Source organism: Hypanus sabinus, chromosome 3, assembly GCF_030144855.1.
Source record: "Hypanus sabinus isolate sHypSab1 chromosome 3, sHypSab1.hap1, whole genome shotgun sequence".
Lineage (NCBI taxonomy): Eukaryota > Metazoa > Chordata > Chondrichthyes > Myliobatiformes > Dasyatidae > Hypanus > Hypanus sabinus.
This window is the reverse complement of record NC_082708.1, coordinates 129,738,254-129,756,137: the sequence shown is the minus strand read 5'-3', so window position 1 is coordinate 129,756,137 and position 17,884 is coordinate 129,738,254. Positions and strand designations below refer to the sequence as shown.

At 37.6% G+C, this 17,884-nt stretch overlaps 1 protein-coding gene across 1 annotated transcript in view; it reads right to left on the bottom strand.

The window, feature by feature from the left end:
- Positions 1-2,189: 2,189 nt before the first annotated feature.
- The window catches only part of LOC132391646 (uncharacterized), a 74,133-nt gene continuing 58,438 nt past the window's right edge, over positions 2,190-17,884 (bottom strand). The window contains exons 7-10 of the mRNA XM_059965102.1: positions 11,682-11,834; positions 9,420-9,592; positions 5,707-5,872; positions 2,190-4,432 (exon numbers count right to left, since the gene is read on the bottom strand). Of these exons, the coding sequence (XP_059821085.1) occupies positions 4,235-4,432; positions 5,707-5,872; positions 9,420-9,592; positions 11,682-11,834 (690 nt within the window). The 3' untranslated portion in view covers positions 2,190-4,234. The remainder of the gene's footprint in view (positions 4,433-5,706; positions 5,873-9,419; positions 9,593-11,681; positions 11,835-17,884) is intronic.

Genomic DNA, 17,884 nt, shown 5'->3' with positions numbered 1-17,884 from the left:
GGGATGACTTACAGCGGACTGAAACACTTGAGCATAATAGACATTAAGAAAGAGTATGTTCTGGAGTTTTTGAAAGGCATTGAGTTAGATAAATCCCTGGGACCACATGAGATATACCCCGGGATACTGTGGGAAGTGAGGGAGGAGTTTGCCGATCCTCTGGCGATGATCTTTGCATCATCAATAGGGATGGGAGAAGTACCAGAGGATTGGAGGGTTGCAAATGTTGTTCCCTTGTTCCAGAAAAGGGAGTAGAGATAACCAATGTTCAAGAAAGGAAGTAGAGATAACCCATTATAGACCACTGAGTCTTACCAGTAGTGGGTTAGTTGTTGGAGAAGATTCTGAGAGGCAGGATTTATGAGCATTTGGAGAGATATATTCTGATTAGGGATAGTCAGCATGGCTTTGTCAAGGGTAGTTTGCGCCTTACAAGCCTGATTGAATTCTGTAAGGATGAAACAAAACACAGTAATGAAGGCAGAGCAGTGGGTGTAGTGTACATATATTTCAGTAAGGCATTTGATAAGGTTCCCCACGCAAGGCTCATTCAGAAGGTAAGGAGGCGTGGGATCCAAACAGACCTTGCTTTGTGGATCCAGAATTGGCTTGCCCACAGAAGCCAAAGTGTGGTTGTAGATAGTTTGTAATCTGCATGGAGGTCAGTGACCAGTGGTGTTCCGCGGGGATCTGTTCTGGGACCCCTCCTCTTTGTGATTTTCATAAATGACCTGGATGAGGAAGTAGAAGGGTGGGTTAGTAAATTTGCTGATAACACAGAAGTTGGGGGTGTTGTGGATAGTCTGGAGGTTTGTCAGAAGTTACAGCAGGACATCGATAGGATGCAGAACTGGGCTGAGAAGTGGCAGATAGTGTTCAACCAGATAAGTGTGAAGTGGTTCATTTTGGTAGGTCAAATTTGGAGACAAATTATAATATTAATGGTAAGACTCTTGGGCAGTGTGGAGGATCAGAGAGATCTTGAGGTCTGTGTCCATAGGACACTCAAAGGTGCTGCACAGGTTGACAGTGTTGTTAAGAAAGTGTATGGTGTGTTGGCCTTCATCAACTGTGGGATTGAGTTCAAGAGCTGTGAGGTAATGTTACAGCTATATAAGACCTTAGTTAGACCCAACTTGGAGTACTGTGTTCAATTCTGGTCACCTCACTACAGGAAGGATGTGGATACTATAGAGAGAGTGCAGAGGAGATTTATAAGGATGTTGCCTGAATTGGAAAGTGTGCCTTGTGAGAATAGGTTTAGTGAACTTGGCCTTTTCTCCTTGGAGTGATGGAGGATGAGAGATGACCTGATAGAGGTGTATAAGATGATGAGAGACATTGATTCTGTGGATAGTCAGAGGCTTTTTCTCAGGGCTGAAATGGCTAACACAAGGGAGCATAGTTTGAAGGTTTTTGGAAGTAGGTACTGAGGGGATGTCAGGGGCAAGTTTTTCACACAGAGGGTGGTGGATGCGTGGAATGTACTGCCAGCGATGGTGGTAAAGGTGGATACAATAGGGTCTTTTAAGAGCCTCTTAGATAGGTACGTGGAGCTTAGAAAAATAGAGGGTTGTGCGAAAGGGAAATTCTGGGGAGCTTCTAGAGTAGGTTACATGGTCGGCACAACATTGTGGACCGAAGGGTCTGTAACGTGCTGTAGATTTCTACATTCCATGTTCTATACACTATCCACCACTAATTGTGCCTGTCCCCGTGCTGCACTGATAGACTCCTCATGAGGTCTAACAGGCAGGAAAACCCAGCGGCTGAGCGCGTGCCAGGATAACCATGGTGCAAGCACTGCGTGAAAAGGAAGCATCTGTTACTCGGTGAAAGGTGGGTAGAGTACAGTATTTTTGATTATCACCTGAGTCCTGCATTCAAGTGAGAAAGAGGGATTCTTGTCCTGGTTTACTAATTGTGTTTTCCCTTGGTATATGGCTCTTAACATTGGAGCAGTCCTCCAGTGGAATAGAATTGTTTTTGTTTTACTGTGGAGCAGTGGGGGTGGGACTGTGTATTGAGGTTTGGTGGAGTGGTGGGTGGCAAGTGGATTCACCTGGGAAAGTGGGCTGGAGAAAGGAGTATAAATTAAACAATTATCTAAATTGTTAAGAAAAAATCCACATTTTATATAAAAAATTTTAATTCCACAGATAGAAGGTAATTGCAAATCTAATGCTATGGTGGAACAATCAGGGAAGTAGATGCTGCTATCTAGACAAACACCTAAAACCAATGTAATTCATGTAGGCTTTTAATTGGCACACACATCCTCGAAAGTCTGCATAAATGCTGTTTCTAAAAATAAAAACGGTTGAACAAAAAATCCAAAGGCAAAAGCATACATATAAAATGTAATCTTTAACACTTTGTGAATAAAATCTACTGCAGTTATTTTGCATAGTGATAATTTTGATATAAAACTACTGAACATTGCATAATTGTTTAATAAATGTCAGAACAATATAATTTCCAGTAGTCCTGTATAATATATAAATTTTGTAAAATGAAGCTGCTTATGAAATGAATTTTATGATGGATTATGTTACAAATGGTACTACTCATTAAATTATGCATTCTGTTTATGATAATACAATCACAATAAGATTTACAATTAATAATAAAGATAATTTTATCAGCTATGTGCTTTTGTAAAACTGAAGTAATTTATTGGGCATTTTCCCCTTTATTATGCATATAGGTTGTAAAAATCACTAAGGCACAAGTAATACTGTATTAAGAATTTGTGAAACATTTATATTAATACTGCAGTATGACATGATACAGCCTTTAAGCCTGAAGTTTTGATAGCAGTTCTGCTTGATATTGGGCTTGTGGGAAGTTAATGCTCCAATGTCTTTGACATCAGTTTGGTAATCATTCTGGGCTACAATGCCAAATACACTCACGAGTGGGTTTAATGCTCATGAGTGAAACTTATAAAACTGATTTGGTGATAATCTAAATCAATACAAAGTTCTTATATTTGGTTTGCGTCACCATGGAGGAATAAATATTATATGCAGTTGATAGAATATGTGACTAGTGGAGGAGGAGCTTAACTCACTTACACTACATTGATAAATTACATATTCAATAAACACCTTCATAAATAAATTCAGAGTTTCAGACATTTACAAGCTGAAAACAGTTCAAAAATATTTAAACAAAAATTAGCAATTTGCAATAATATACAGTGATTACAGTGATCAAGGTTATTATATCTTATAAGGAGGGGAAAATAACTTCAGCCTGTCAATAAAAGAAAACATCAATGGTTTTGCAAAATAAATTGAAAACATGTTTGGAACCACACAACATTAGGGCTTACCCTAATATTCTGTCTGTAATCTAGAAAATGTTAAGTTTTTCCATGTGCATCTGTTCATCCTTGAACTCTGTCAAATATTTGAAGCAGATTTGAAAAAAGTAAGCACAATTTTCATTTGGATATACATTTTAAGTCAAGTTTTCCAGATAATAAAAATAGCTCCCGGGAAAAAGTACATAATAGTTCAGTCAAATAACTCCCTGAGTAATCAGAATTTTACCAACCCGTTTTCATAGTTGAAGCCACTTCCATTCTCTGTTTTGTAGTGGATATCCCTAGCCCTTTACTTCTACATCTGGCTATTTGGAACGAGCAATAGGCACAGGCTGATTTTAATTACATAATTTTGCAAGACTGTTTGCTCTGGAATCATTCTTGGATAACTTATTTTCTCTATGAGTAATTTAACCAATTATCACTTGCTCTGAACAACAGGATAGTACTTCCATCTGGAGTGCACTAAAATAAGTAATTTCAATGATAATAACTTGAATATTTACAGGCATATACTGCTGGCACCATCTTACCATGATAAAATACTTATATGCAAGAATGACTTGCATTGAATATCGTAAACTTTCAACTTTTTTAACATTTGCATTCTTCTTGATTCCTGAATATAGCAGCAAATGCATCATAGCCCCAAAATCAACAATATTGAGAAGTATATGCATTTGTGTAGTTTGATTGATGAACTTTACTTGACCTCTTAATCTTTTATGCATTAAAAGTAAAATTCTCCTTTCTTTGATACATAATTGGCTGTTTTATGTTATGTAGTGCATCTTCACATTCTTTCTCAAAACAGAAGAGTTTACAAGGATGCATAAAGAAAGATGCTTGTGCCTTAATTTTGAGTGAAGAGAGTTATATATGTTGTCATGGTTTTTACATTGTTCAAATGACATACAACCCATCCAGTGTATTGAGCACTTCCTCCCTCTGTGGTTCGATTAGGTGAAAGAATTCCATTAGGTTCAGTCGAACGCCTCTGTTGAACGGGTTATGAAAGTGTCCATCCTTGGTATGAAGATAACTGTATCTCTTCTGATTCATATGTTCATTTATTGTTAAATTAAGTGCAGCCATATAGAACTGTAAATGACAGTTAAATAATTCATCAGCAGTATTTCAAATGCAAAAAAAACTTGTTAAATTCACAAAGTTTCAATCTTTAGACTGTTGGTCATAAATCAGTTAGAATTCATTTTCTACTTTAGCAATCATTTCTTTCAAAATTAAAATGTTCATATTATTAAAGCCATAATTTGAACCACTGTGGTCCTTGTATAAATAGTTCATCATTGTACGATTATGTGTTGTTCAGTACCCAGTAATAAGTAAGCTGACATTTTCTATTTTGGATCCAGCAATATGTATTCCAGAGTCATAATTATTATAATCAGATGCATAAGTTATCCACTGAACAGCAGTGTCTCAAACAATATTGATAGCATTTTATTGTTTGCTTTTCCTTTATAACCTTTGAATTAGAATAAGGGCATTAACATAATATGAGATTAATATTGAGGCAGAATTGGCAAGAAGCAAACAACAAGAGTAAAGGGAAAACAGCAAGAGTTAAGAGGGATGAAAGGAAATGTTGAAAAGAGTAAACAGAAGAGTTCAAATCTCTTAATTTTAACTGTGGTAGAAGTAGCATGTTGTCCTTCACTTCTATTGAGATTTCCAACTTGGGGTCCATGGATACCTTGCTTAACGGTGTTGGTCCATGGCATAAAGAAGATTGGGGAACTCTGAAATCTCAGGAGAGTACAATGCAATGCAGCTACCATCCACTGCACTATTGACAACTGAAACATTTCTTGGTCCAAGCAACTCTTTTGGAATGAATTAATGCTTGATGTAGAAATAACATATAAATCTCATCATATCTAGTACATATTGTATCTGGTGTAGAGCAAGCACTATTTAAAGCTATCTTTGTGGTATATATAATTGAATTTAGAGTATAAATGTAAAAAAAATGAATTGGAGATGAACCTAAACAGGCTCACTTAAACTTGAAAATTTTGATTTGCCCAAGTGTTAGTTGCAAAAACCAAAGGAAAACACTAGAGGGCAACAAAGTCAGCATAAAATGAAAATAGTTATTTAACTTGTGCTTGTTACAACTCATAATCCTTTAATTATCTTGACTCAAGCAAAGTGTTTACTTAGTGAAGAATATAGAGCAGATACAGTATCTGTTTTTTAAAATCCTGTGATCTCTCTGGAAACTGCTTAAGGAGGATGAATGAGGGACCAGTTCGGCTTGGGTATTTTGCAGAGAGCACTGCATACATGGAATGATCTGCCAGAGGAGGTGAAATAAAAACTGCAATGTTAAAGACCAGAATATCACTTACATATATGCCAGTCATTATTGCTGATGTGACTGCAATAACAGACAGGAATATGAAGCCGATTCCAATGAAAATGCTGCGTCCCATCTCATTAAACCAATCCCAAGCAAGATAGATTCCCATCACACTATTAAGGCACATTGTTGCTAGGAAACCCAAAAAATAATTCCTGTAAAATATACAAGAAGCTTATGAAGAATATTTAGTAGTTGTAAGTAATACATGTATTCCGTTCAGAGATTGTATTTTATCGCGTGCAGTTCCGGCTCACATGGTACTGAGCTTGTGTATCCCTGAATCTGAAATTACTGACTGAGCCTATCTTGGATCAAAGCAGTGAGGCCCTGAATGTGTGCTTCAGAAGTGCCCCAACTACACATCTTGACATTTAAAACTTGTTATTTTTTAAATGCAGGTACAACACCGGCATCTTCCACAAGAGAGTGGAAAATTTTCTGTCCACAGTAGGCAAGACAAATCCAATCCTGTCAATTACAATCATATCAAGCAGCTCTCAATCATTAGCAAGGTTACTGACAACGTGATCAAACAGCACTTACTCTCCAATATTCTGATCCCTGACGCTAATCTTAAGCACTTTGAGGAAACTAGGCTCTAGAATTCAATCAAACAATGGTCCAAACCTATTTAATATGACTATCCAAGTTTTTGGACCATCTGTCTCTCAACCGGTTTAGTCACCACATCAACATAAAATAGATTGTTCTACAACCACAACTTGCCCTCTTGTATTAATACCAGATTTCTTCAGAATTCAGAATGCTCAGGTAAATGCCATGAACTGTGCGTCATCCTGTGACTACAAGGATTTTAAAAATTGGGGATTAGCTAGCAGAAAGAATATCAACTGACTGTTTAACGCAGATGACTGACAAGAATGTGGGATTCCTGGCAAAGTCAACACTCAGTTCTAATTGGCCATAACAAGGGAATAGTGAACTGCTGCTCCATGAAATAATTACTCCCAGATTGCAGTACGGAGGGAGATTCCACATAAGACATAGGAGCAAATTAGTCCATTTGACCATCGAGTCAGCTTTGTCATTCAATCATGGCGGATTTATTTTTCCTCTCAACCCCATTCTCCTGCCCTCATAACCTTTTCCACATAAGGATGGTAGGTGAGTTAGATGAGAACTTGCATATGGTGACAATCCCTTGTGTCAGCTCCTTTTCTTTTTGGTAGAAACAGCATCAAAGAGGTTTGGTGAACATTCTATTCTTCATATATTTGCACCAACAGTGTACCTTGATCGATAAAATAAATGTTTAAGGTATCTAAGTACCTTTCTCAATTCATTAACCTGAATGACGTTGAACTTCTGGACTTGTTGGAAATGCACCTTATGCAAGGTCAGAGTATTTCACCATTTTTCTGTCTTCTGCTTTGTAAAAGGAAGGTGAGCTTTGGGAAATCAGGAAGTGGCTCCAATATGCTATATGTCTCAGTATCTCTATTGATGTACCAATGAAGTTTCTGGTCAAAAGTCAAGTCAAGTTAATTGCCATTTAACTATATAAGTGTATATAATGTATATAATCATATAACGTGTATAGAAATGAGATAATGTTTCTCTGAACTAGGGAGTAAAGCACAGTAGTATGCATCACACAGAAAACACACGATAACTTATGAAGGTAAGGATAAAATCTACAGGTGAATCACACATTAATAACAAATTAAAGGGCATAATTAAACATTGTAAGGTATGGAACAAATTAACTGGTGGCACTTCAAATGTGATGCAGCAGGGAGTTCTGAAGCCTAATGGCCTGAGGGTAGAAACTGTTTCCCACCCTGATCATTCTTGTCTTAATGAATCGGAGTCTACTGCCTGATGGTAGAAAGTCAAAGAGGACACTGGATGGATGGGTGGGATCCACAATGATACTAAGGGTCCTGAGGACGCAGCACTCCTGATAAATAACCCTAATGCATTTCCAGTAATGAAATAAATGATAATACTAACATTGGATTTCAGGGTCTGGTCATCAGTTGTCTTCCTATTGGAAATGATCATTACCAGATATGTGTAATATGTCAATTTTTAGTTCAAACCTAACTGTTGTCATGTCTCACCACCAGAAACAGTACGGACTATTTCATTACCTGAGGGTGCAAAGAGAACTGAATACATTGCAATCAGCAGTGGCGATCTCCACTTCTGACCTTTGACTGACAAAAGCAGTTGAAGATAGTTAGATCTTAGACTGTGCTTTCTTGCAGCACTATTAGTTGAGCTGTCAAGTTGTTGGTGTTAACATACTTGCTTAAGGCAATTGTGATACTTCTATTAACATATTAATTACTCTGCTCAGGGAAAAGTTGCTCCAGAGTCTCAAAATAAAATGTGTTGGATAGCACCTTTACAAGGTCACTGATAACCTGGCATTTTGTCTCTGTCATTCCATTCCAACAGATAAGAGGTGTATAATTATACCTCCAATGTTATGCTCTGGCTTGTACTGATCAAATAAACATGTACAAACAAGCTGGATGAAATCAGCAGGTCGGGCAGCATCCGTTGAAAGGAGCAGTCAACTTTTCGGGCCAAGACCCTTCGTCAGTACTGATAAAAGTACAGGACTCAAGGCAAACCTACCTCAAAATGACCTAATGGGATCTAGGACTTGACTCTCTCCAGATGCTGGGCAGCAGGAGCATTTAGGGACAGAAGGAAATGGTTGGGATGAGTGAGCAATAAGAAGACGGGAGAGAGAATGATGTGCTAGTGTGATGGTGGACAAAAAGATAGATGGGAGAGAGAGAGAGGCAAAGGAAGAGGAGACACACGCACACACACAAAATCAGGAAAAAAGAGGGAAATGTATCTGATGGATAGGAGAATCAAGGGATATGGGGACAAGGCAGGGACTGGGTATTGATAGTGAATGATCAGCCATGATCTCAGAATGATGGTGCAGACTCGAGGGGCCGAATGGTCTACTTCTGCACCTATTGTCTATTGTATTGAGGAGCAGGGGGATACCAGAAAATCTCAAACCTTTCTCATGCATGAAATCCAAACTTGCCTGAACTGAGGAAGACTTGGGCTCAGTTTGATTTATTGCCTACTCTCTGACTGTTTGTTCAGAGCTGCAGTCCCTCCACCTTGCTCTTGTTCTCTCCCTCTTTTCAATCTTTTTCTTTTCCACCCATCCACATCCCTCACCACCACTTTCTTCCTGCTCCACTTTCTCCTTCCTCTGTCGTCACTCCATCACTTACCCTTATTTCTCTCCTACGTGAGCTTTCCTTGTTGTATAATGCAAACATATTGCTATTCTAGTATTGTTTATGATGGGATTAGGAGCATAGTTAACGTTTGATCACTCTATTTATTAGCTTCAGGCTGTCTGTCGGTAAATGAAGCACTCTCATCATTTAGCTCAGAGCCTGAATATGGGTGGAGTACATGATAACAACAATGGACTGGCTCTTTTCTTTACCCTGTATGAACACTAAGATGGAAAAGGGAAGTTTTGGAAGAAAGAGGATGGAGATGAGGGAAAGTGAGACACCAAACAGGGCACAGAGAAGGGAACGGCAGAAGGTCATGATGAGAAGGCATATAATATTATTCTGCTTGCTTTCAGATCCAAGGGTAAAACATAAACTAAGAGTAATCAAATAAGTATCTTACAGTAACAACGTAGCGATGAAAGTTTAGAAGTCTGGCTGAACATTACTGTACCGGTTTCTGTAGCCTACATCGTTGTAGATGTAAGGACAATAATGATCAAAGTACTCCACACAGCGGTTAGTCACATGACAATGCTTGGACCGGAGAGGCTTCACAATGTGGCAAGTATGGCAAAGCCTCCTCAGTGGATTCTTTCCCTGCCTCCATTCATCAAAATAAACTGCCTAAAAACAGAAATGTCACTTTATCATTGCTCCATGCCACAAGGTTGGTTCTGTTCCTTCTGGTTTTATTTTTAGTTACAGTTGTTTGAGAGAAAGTTAATTAAAAGAATGATCAAAAATTCATATAACGTACAGTATTTCTGAATTCTTCATACAAGTTAATTTATGATTGTCTTATGCAGCTAATTTCTCATGGTTTACTGTAATGTCATGAGGACGTGTTGGGTAAATTCCTCTCACCGTGCTCTTGGCATCCTCAAGCATTCAGCTGAATTAATCAGTCATGACCTTCCTTCAGAAGGTGAAAAAAGTGAAATAATTATTCACTAACAGAATGTTAATGCTTCCTTGGAAATCGGAAGAGAGTAATCATATGTCTGTATCCTGCAAAAATAGTCAGAAGGTTTGAACCTAGTCTTGTTGTCAGGTAGCTTGAACCCAATCTGAGTCATAAGCTCTCGAGAGAATATCTGAAACGATTATTGGCACAAGTGTTAAAATATGCCTGCAGAGGCATTGCTGCTGACAGTAACTCCTTTACATGAAAACAGCAATGATAAACAGAAGAAACAATTTAAAAATTGTAAACATACATGATCATCAGGGTTTATACCTACAGATTATCCGTAAATTCATCAAAGTTAGAAGTAGCGGAGTGTTGTGACAAATATTACAAACGTATATAAAATATGAAAAAATTGTATAAACCTTGCACTGAATTGCAGTATGTACATGCTTAAATGGGGGGAGAGATTTTGGAAATAGCATATTCTCAAGGAGCATTTATACTATGATTCATAGCTTCTTGTTTCCAGTGTGATTCAGTCAATAGAAACCGAATACATTTAAGATTTATTGTCTCGCCTCAGAACTGTGCCTGATTTTTTCCCCATTGTCTGATGGATCTAGTTCATTTGGGAAGTTTTACTTGGTTTTGTACTAGGGAGGAAGTTCAGTTATTACTTTAAAATGATTAACTGCAGTTTGCCACAGAGGAAAGATATAACATAAATGATGAATACTAAAAAGGAATTGGAGTTGCAACCCCAGGGTAAGGACTAAGGGAACGTTGTAGTGACAGATAAGTAGCAAAGTTCATCTAGGCAGATTCTTAGTGCTCGAGCATATCCCCCTTAACTTACAATGAAGCAAATCTCACAACTATTTCAGCTGTCCTGAAGTGTAATTAAGGAAAGCATTATCAATTATTGTTAAGTAATTACAGGTTCAAATCAGACTATAATTATATTTAGCTAGGTATTTACAATGTGAAAATAGCTTGTAATATATTAAACATATCCAGCATTAAATGCTTGACATCTTTTTAATTTAAAAATGTGGGTGAATAGTCAGCTTTTTCAGGAGTATCAACTATCAGTTGTACTCACCAGCATAGATTTAGTACTAATGAAACCAATTCCATCAGTGTTGACTTCAAGCAAACTGAGCGTGGGAAATATAAAGGGTGATTGTTACTGCTGCATGAATTTAGCTCTAGAAAGTAATGATGCATTTTTCTCCTATTATACTTGAGATGAATCAGAAGGTTCATTAATGAACTATAAATTCTAGTGGACTTCTCAGAGAACTGCTCTTGGTAACTTACTGTAAGTAGTTTTCTGTAAGTAGTGTAAGCATTACCCAAACCTATTCTTCCTTTTGTGCTGAATTAGTTTGCTTCTCAATAACTAAGGAGTTCTAATGCAATAACTAATCATAGTCCAAATATACTGATAATTATTAGTTCTTTGACCAGAGTTTTAAAAACTGTTAGTCTCACTTTGCAGCACAGAGCCAATTAGCATCTTACAATTGTAAGTGTGAGATTCATTTTACATATCAAGTAAAAAATGGTATTTTAATTCAGCTCTCTCCATTGCAATAATATTGAGCAGAGTCAGTGATTTCAAAAATAGAGTAACATTTATAATTCTTTATAACACTTATTTTTACCTTACTGTTGATGAAAACACTTGCTTAGAATTAGAAACTATGACAGACTCGGTTACAACCATTTGGTGAGGAAACAAGTCTTGCAATTTACTGAATGAGCAACTTCGTTGGTGCATAAGGAAGCTGATTATTATACCTTTCTGAGAGCATGATCATATTCTTCACAGTCTCTGAGAAGAAAACCAGGATTCATTAGGGAAGCATTTAGGAATAGATACCACATCAGTACATTGGAGATCAAGAAGGTGATATGGAAGCCCATTAGCCTGGAGAACGAGATTGAGACAATCTGCGCAATAGAATAGATAACAACTCCAGTCATTCATGGCAGATTAATGAAATTGCTTTTAAAATAAACACTATGTAACTTAATATTTATTACATCTTCTTAAACACACTGTCAATAGAGCAATAAAAAACGAGTAAATTCTGTGGTTTGTATTTTCATATGTATTGATAATCTAGTATTCGAGCAAACTTACTATCATTCACTTATCTCTGCTCATTTTGTTTAATTATAAAACAGTCAATTATTTGTGGTTCAGTTTAAATGTATATAAATTTGTCAGTAAACCATTTGTCAAAACTCAGTTGGATCTTTAACTTTTGTTAATGACAGGAAATCATATAACTACAAACATTTTTAGTGACTACAATATTCTGCTCAGAATCAGAATCAGGTCTAATAGCACTGGCATATGTTGTGAAGTTTGCTGTTTTGCAGCAGGAAAGCTACTGGCCATGATGGAGCTGGCTGAGTTTGCACTTTTCTTCAGCTTTTTCTGATCCTGTGCAGTGGCCTCTCTACACCAAGTAGTGATGCAATCTGTTTAGAATGCTTTCCACAGTAATCTGTAAAAATTTGCTAGAGTCCTTGGTGGCATACCAAATCTCCTCAATTACTGAATGAAATATAGCCACTGTTATACCGCCTTTGTAATTGCATCAGTATGTTGGGCCCAGGAGAGATCTTCTGAGATGTTGACACCCAGGAACTTGAGACTGCTCACCATTTCCATGACTGATCCTTCAATGAGGACTGACTTCCCCTTCCTGAAATCTCCAATCAATTCCTTGGCCTTACTAATGCTGAGTGAAAAGTTGTTGTTGTGGCACCTTTCAACCAGCTGAGCTGTTAATTTCTTCATCACCAGCTGAAATTATGCCAACAATAATTGTGTCATCAGCAAACTTATAGATGGATTTTGAGCTGTGCCTAACCACTCGGTCGTGAGTGCAGAGAGAGCAGAACGGCGGACTAAGCACGCATCCTTGCAGTGCACCAGTGTTGACTGTCAGCGAGGAGGAGGTGTTATTTTCAATCCACGATGACTGTGGTCTCCCAATGAGGAAGTCAAGGATCCAGTTCCAGAGGGAGGTACAGAGTCCCAGGTTTTGGAGCTTGTTTGAATAGTATGGGGGTACAGTCACAGTCATAGAAGCACAACACAGAAACAAGCCCTTTGGTTCATCCAGTTTGTACTTAATAATTTGAACTGCCTAGTCCCATCAACCTGCACTCAGACCATAACTCTCCATACCCCTTCCATCCGAGTACCTATCCAAACTTCTCTTAAATGTTGAAATCAGAATTGCATCCACCACTTGCACAGGCAGTTTGTTCCATATACTTACCACCCTCTGATTGAAGAAATTCCCCATATATTTCCCCTACACATTTCACCTTTCATCCTTAACCCATGACCTCTAATTCTAGTTTCACCCAACCCCAGTGGAAATAGCCTGCTTGCATTTACCATATCTATACCCCTCATAATTTTGTATACCTCTATCAAATCTCCCCTCGGTCTTCTATGCTCTAGAGAATAACATTCTAACCTTATCTTTCCTTATAGCTGAGGTCCTCCAGTCCCGGCAACATGCTTGTAAATTTTCTCTGTCAATCATATTCATATCTTTATGTAGGTGTGGAGATATATCTGTAACTCCATGAATATTTAACTTTTGTAAAAAGTAATGTAATGAAATGAAATTCCTGGTTTGGCTGAGAAAACTTACAAATGGGTTTGTGTTATATGGGAACAAACTATTTTCTTTGATGATATTGTCCATGTGGTCCAAGGCTATATTTTGTCTTCAAAGTGAAGAGATCCATTCTGAGATGCAGAGTTTGCCAAATCAGCCCAATATTATCAGTAGTCAGCTGTTCATCTTTAAATTTAAAGTGAGTTGATTGAATTAGTGAGAACTGTTTGCTACTTTATACTTTTTTTGGGTTATACAGTGATCTTACTTTTTTCCCTCAGGGTCCAGACTTAACTAGAAATAAGTTTTCTGAAATATTTGTGACTCGAATTTTTGATTCTCATCAAAAGTCCATCAGACAAAAAAGATGGAACAATTGCATATATTTCACAAATGCTTTGGGTCCAAACTATAACAGAATTCAGCAAAACTGTCAAAAATCCTGCCAAAGATTTAAACCTGTAACATGACGTTCTTTCTGAAGGGGTGCAAATTTTAATCAAGATGAAACAATGGAATCTAACTTTAATGCATAATTTTGGAACACCGTTTTTCAATGGTTTGAAATGATCAATTGCCTGCCATGGCAATGTGACACTGACCTGAATACAGCAGTTCAATCACTGCAATTATTTGAATAACTGTGTGAAAACTCTTGAAGAAATTTGAAAATGATGCAGAAACAAATTCATGCAAGACTTGTTTCACAAAATTATCAAACAGCTTCCAGTTACCTTGCTTTAGAGAAGCTATAAGTTTCCCATTGAAGTCATTTATGCTTGTTGCATCAGTGCCCATTTAACTGCTATCAGAGGCAAGGCATTCAGATACCTTTGGTGCAACTTTTTATCTTTGCCGTCAGGAAAGTTTAAGAAAGGTGTAAACTAATTATTGACTAAGTGCCAATGAAAATGCGGAACAATTGTTTCTGGGTTGTTTTTGTTGGCCATCATTGTGCAACTGAACTTGCTGTAGTTTACATTAACATAACTTTCATGACAAATTCATATGTAAGAGGACAAACCAGACAATTTTTTAAAATTTGCACTAAGTTCAATGCAAAGTGACCTCTAGTCAATATTCCCTAAATTCTACCATCATTTTTTTAAACTTTCCTGATCATGCCAATGACAGACTATGAAAAAGTATGTACAATTTTGATGATAGCAAGATTTAAATAAAACGCATCGGAGTAATCGGAATGCCTTGTCTTCAATAGTAGCTAAAACTGAAGCTGATTCAACAAATTCACCATGGTACTTCATTCTTTGAAAGCTTGAGAGTAGTGTTTATATAAAAGGGAGGATGCCAATTCTCATGAAATTTTACATGTGTGTAATTTTTTTGTATTTTGGTTATGTAGCAACTAAAGCACAATTGTAATTAGTATTTGAAAGAGAGATCAGTAATATAACTTGTTTAGTATTTCAGGAATGATAAGAAATTCCAAATATTGTGTAGATTACCTGATCTGTGGAAATCAGTGGAAATCTAGATCCATGTTTGAGGCTTTCAAGGCCTCCATATTTTGGAGTAGTTTACTGTTGATATGATGCAGAATGGGTATCGTAAAAAAGGTCATTCACCTGACCTTACCCAAAGCAGCTGTCTTATTCAGCTATATAAAACAGAACAACTAATTTGTACATTTGATATTTTAGTTTATTGGCCCATCATGTAACGCATTGCTTAATTCCATGAAAACATTGGTTTTCTAAATGAAGTGTGGGAAGAGTCTCCAATAGTTTGTTCTCCCACACATTCAATTAGTCCTTATCTGACTCTGGCTTGATTTCATTTGGACTTCCCAGCCACCACAGTCCTGATTCCATGTTGGTTGTAAGATACTGTACATAAACTTGGGAGTGGTATGTTGGCCAATTGTTCTTCTTGGAAGCAGTGCAAGGTATCCATTAGATACCATGATCAGGTTATCCAGCAAAGAAAAAACTTACCACTGACCACACTCCCTTCTTCGTTAAATGTCATGAAATTATATATTAATATGCAACAACCATAATAATATTCCTCTATGATACTTCCTTCTCCAACCCAAATCTTAATCTTGATAAGCATATTAGAGCAGTTTGCATATCATAAGACTTGGGATGCAATGGAATGGGAAATTACCATGTATCATAGTTATCAGTAATACTTAGGCCTGGACTTTCTGCTTGAAATGGCAGTGAAAACTAACACTGTTTATCAATTACATCATGTAAAACTACAGCAAACTTTGTTGCTCGCACATGGGAAGTTAAATATGGAAATGTGAAATTACTGTCAGTGACATCCTGTTCAACCACGAGGTGTGTGGTTACAGTTATTGCAAATTATATCAGCATGGAATCAATTATGCGCTATGAACTTTTAATATTTATGCATCACTGTTAAGCAAAGCGCAATGAAAAGGTTAAACTGATTTACTCAGGAATAACTGATTTTTAAGTGGCATTCTGAATCACATTTACTTCTAGCACTGAAAAACTTATTTTTCTAGATGCCATAATGACACTAAATTCAGTATTAAATCAGAACAGAGAAAATGCACACTCCTGATTCCTAAAAAATTGTAAGCTGCTTTTTAATCATCGAGTGTAGAGGAATGCAGGACAGACACAAGGCCCTCAGCCCAACAAGCCCATGCCAAACAGGGTGTCCACCCTGCTAGTTAGTTTCTTCGATCCATATCCTCCTAAGCCCTGCCTCTGCCTGTACCTATATATATAACATATAACAATCACAGCACGGAAACAGGCCATCTCGGCCCTCCTAGTCCGTGCCGAACTCTTAATCTCACCTAGTCCCACCTACCCGCACTCAGCCCATAACCCTCCATTCCTTTCCTGTCCATATACCTATCCAATTTTACCTTAAATGACACAACTGAACTGGCCTCTACTACTTCTACAGGAAGCTCATTCCACACAGCTATCACTCTCTGAGTACAGAAATACCCCCTCGTGTTTCCCTTAAACTTTTGACCCCTAACTCTCAAATCATGTCCTCTCGTTTGAATCTCCCCTACTCTCAATGGAAACAGCTTATTCACATCAACTCCATCTATTCCTCTCAAAATTTTAAATACCTCGATCAAATCCCCCCTCAACCTTCTACGCTCCAATGAATAGAGACCTAACTTGTTCAACCTTTCTCTGTAACTTAAGTGCTGAAACCCAGGTAACATCCTAGTAAATTGTCTCTGCACTCTCTCTAATTTATTGATATCTTTCCTATAATTCAGTGACCAGAACTGTACACAATATTCCAAATTTGGCCTTACCAATGCCTTGTACAATTTTAACATTACATCCTAACTTCTGTACTCAATGCTCTGATTTATAAAGGCCAGCGTTCCAAAAGCCTTCTTCACCACCCTATCTACATGAGACTCCATCTTCAGGGAACTATGAACTGTTATTCCTAGATCTCTCTGTTCCACTGCATTCCTCAATGCCCTACCATTTACCCTGTATGTTCTATTTGGATTATTCCTGCCAAAATGTAGAACCTCACACTTCTCAGCATTAAACTCCATCTGTCAACTTTCAGCCCATTCTTCTAACCGGCATAAATCTCCCTGCAAGCTTTGAAAACCCTCCTCATTATCCACAACACCTCCTACCTTAGTATCATCGGCATACTTACTAATCCAATTTACCACCCCATCATCCAGATCATTTATGTATATTACAAACAACATTGGGCCCAAAACAGATCCCTGAGGCACCCCGCTAGTCACCGGCCTCCATCCCGATAAACAATTATCCACCAATACTCTCTGGCATCTCCCATCTAGCCACTGTTGAATCCATTTTATTACTCCAGCATTAATACCTAACGACTGAACCTTCTTAACTAACCTTCCATGTGGAACTTTGTCAAAGGCCTTGCTGAAGTCCATATAGACTACATCCACTGCCTTACCCTCGTCAACATTCCTCGTAACTTCTTCAAAAAATTCAATAAGGTTTGTCAAACATGATTTTCCACGCACAAATCCATGCTGGCTACTCCTAATCAGATCCTGTCTATCCAGATAATTATAAATACTATCTCTAAGAATACTTTCCATTAACTTACACTGATGTCAAACTGACAGGTCTATAATTGCTAGGCTTACTTCTAGAACCCTTTTTAAACAATGGAACCACATGAGCAATACGCCAATCCTCCGGCACAATCCCCGTTTCTAATGACATCTGAAAGATCTCCGTCAGAGCTCCTGCTATCTCTACACAAACTTCCCTCAAGGTCCTGGGGAATATCCTGTCAGGACCTGGAGATTTATCCACTTTTAAATTTCTTAAAAGCGCCAGTACTTCCACCTCTTTAATTGTCATAGGTTCCATA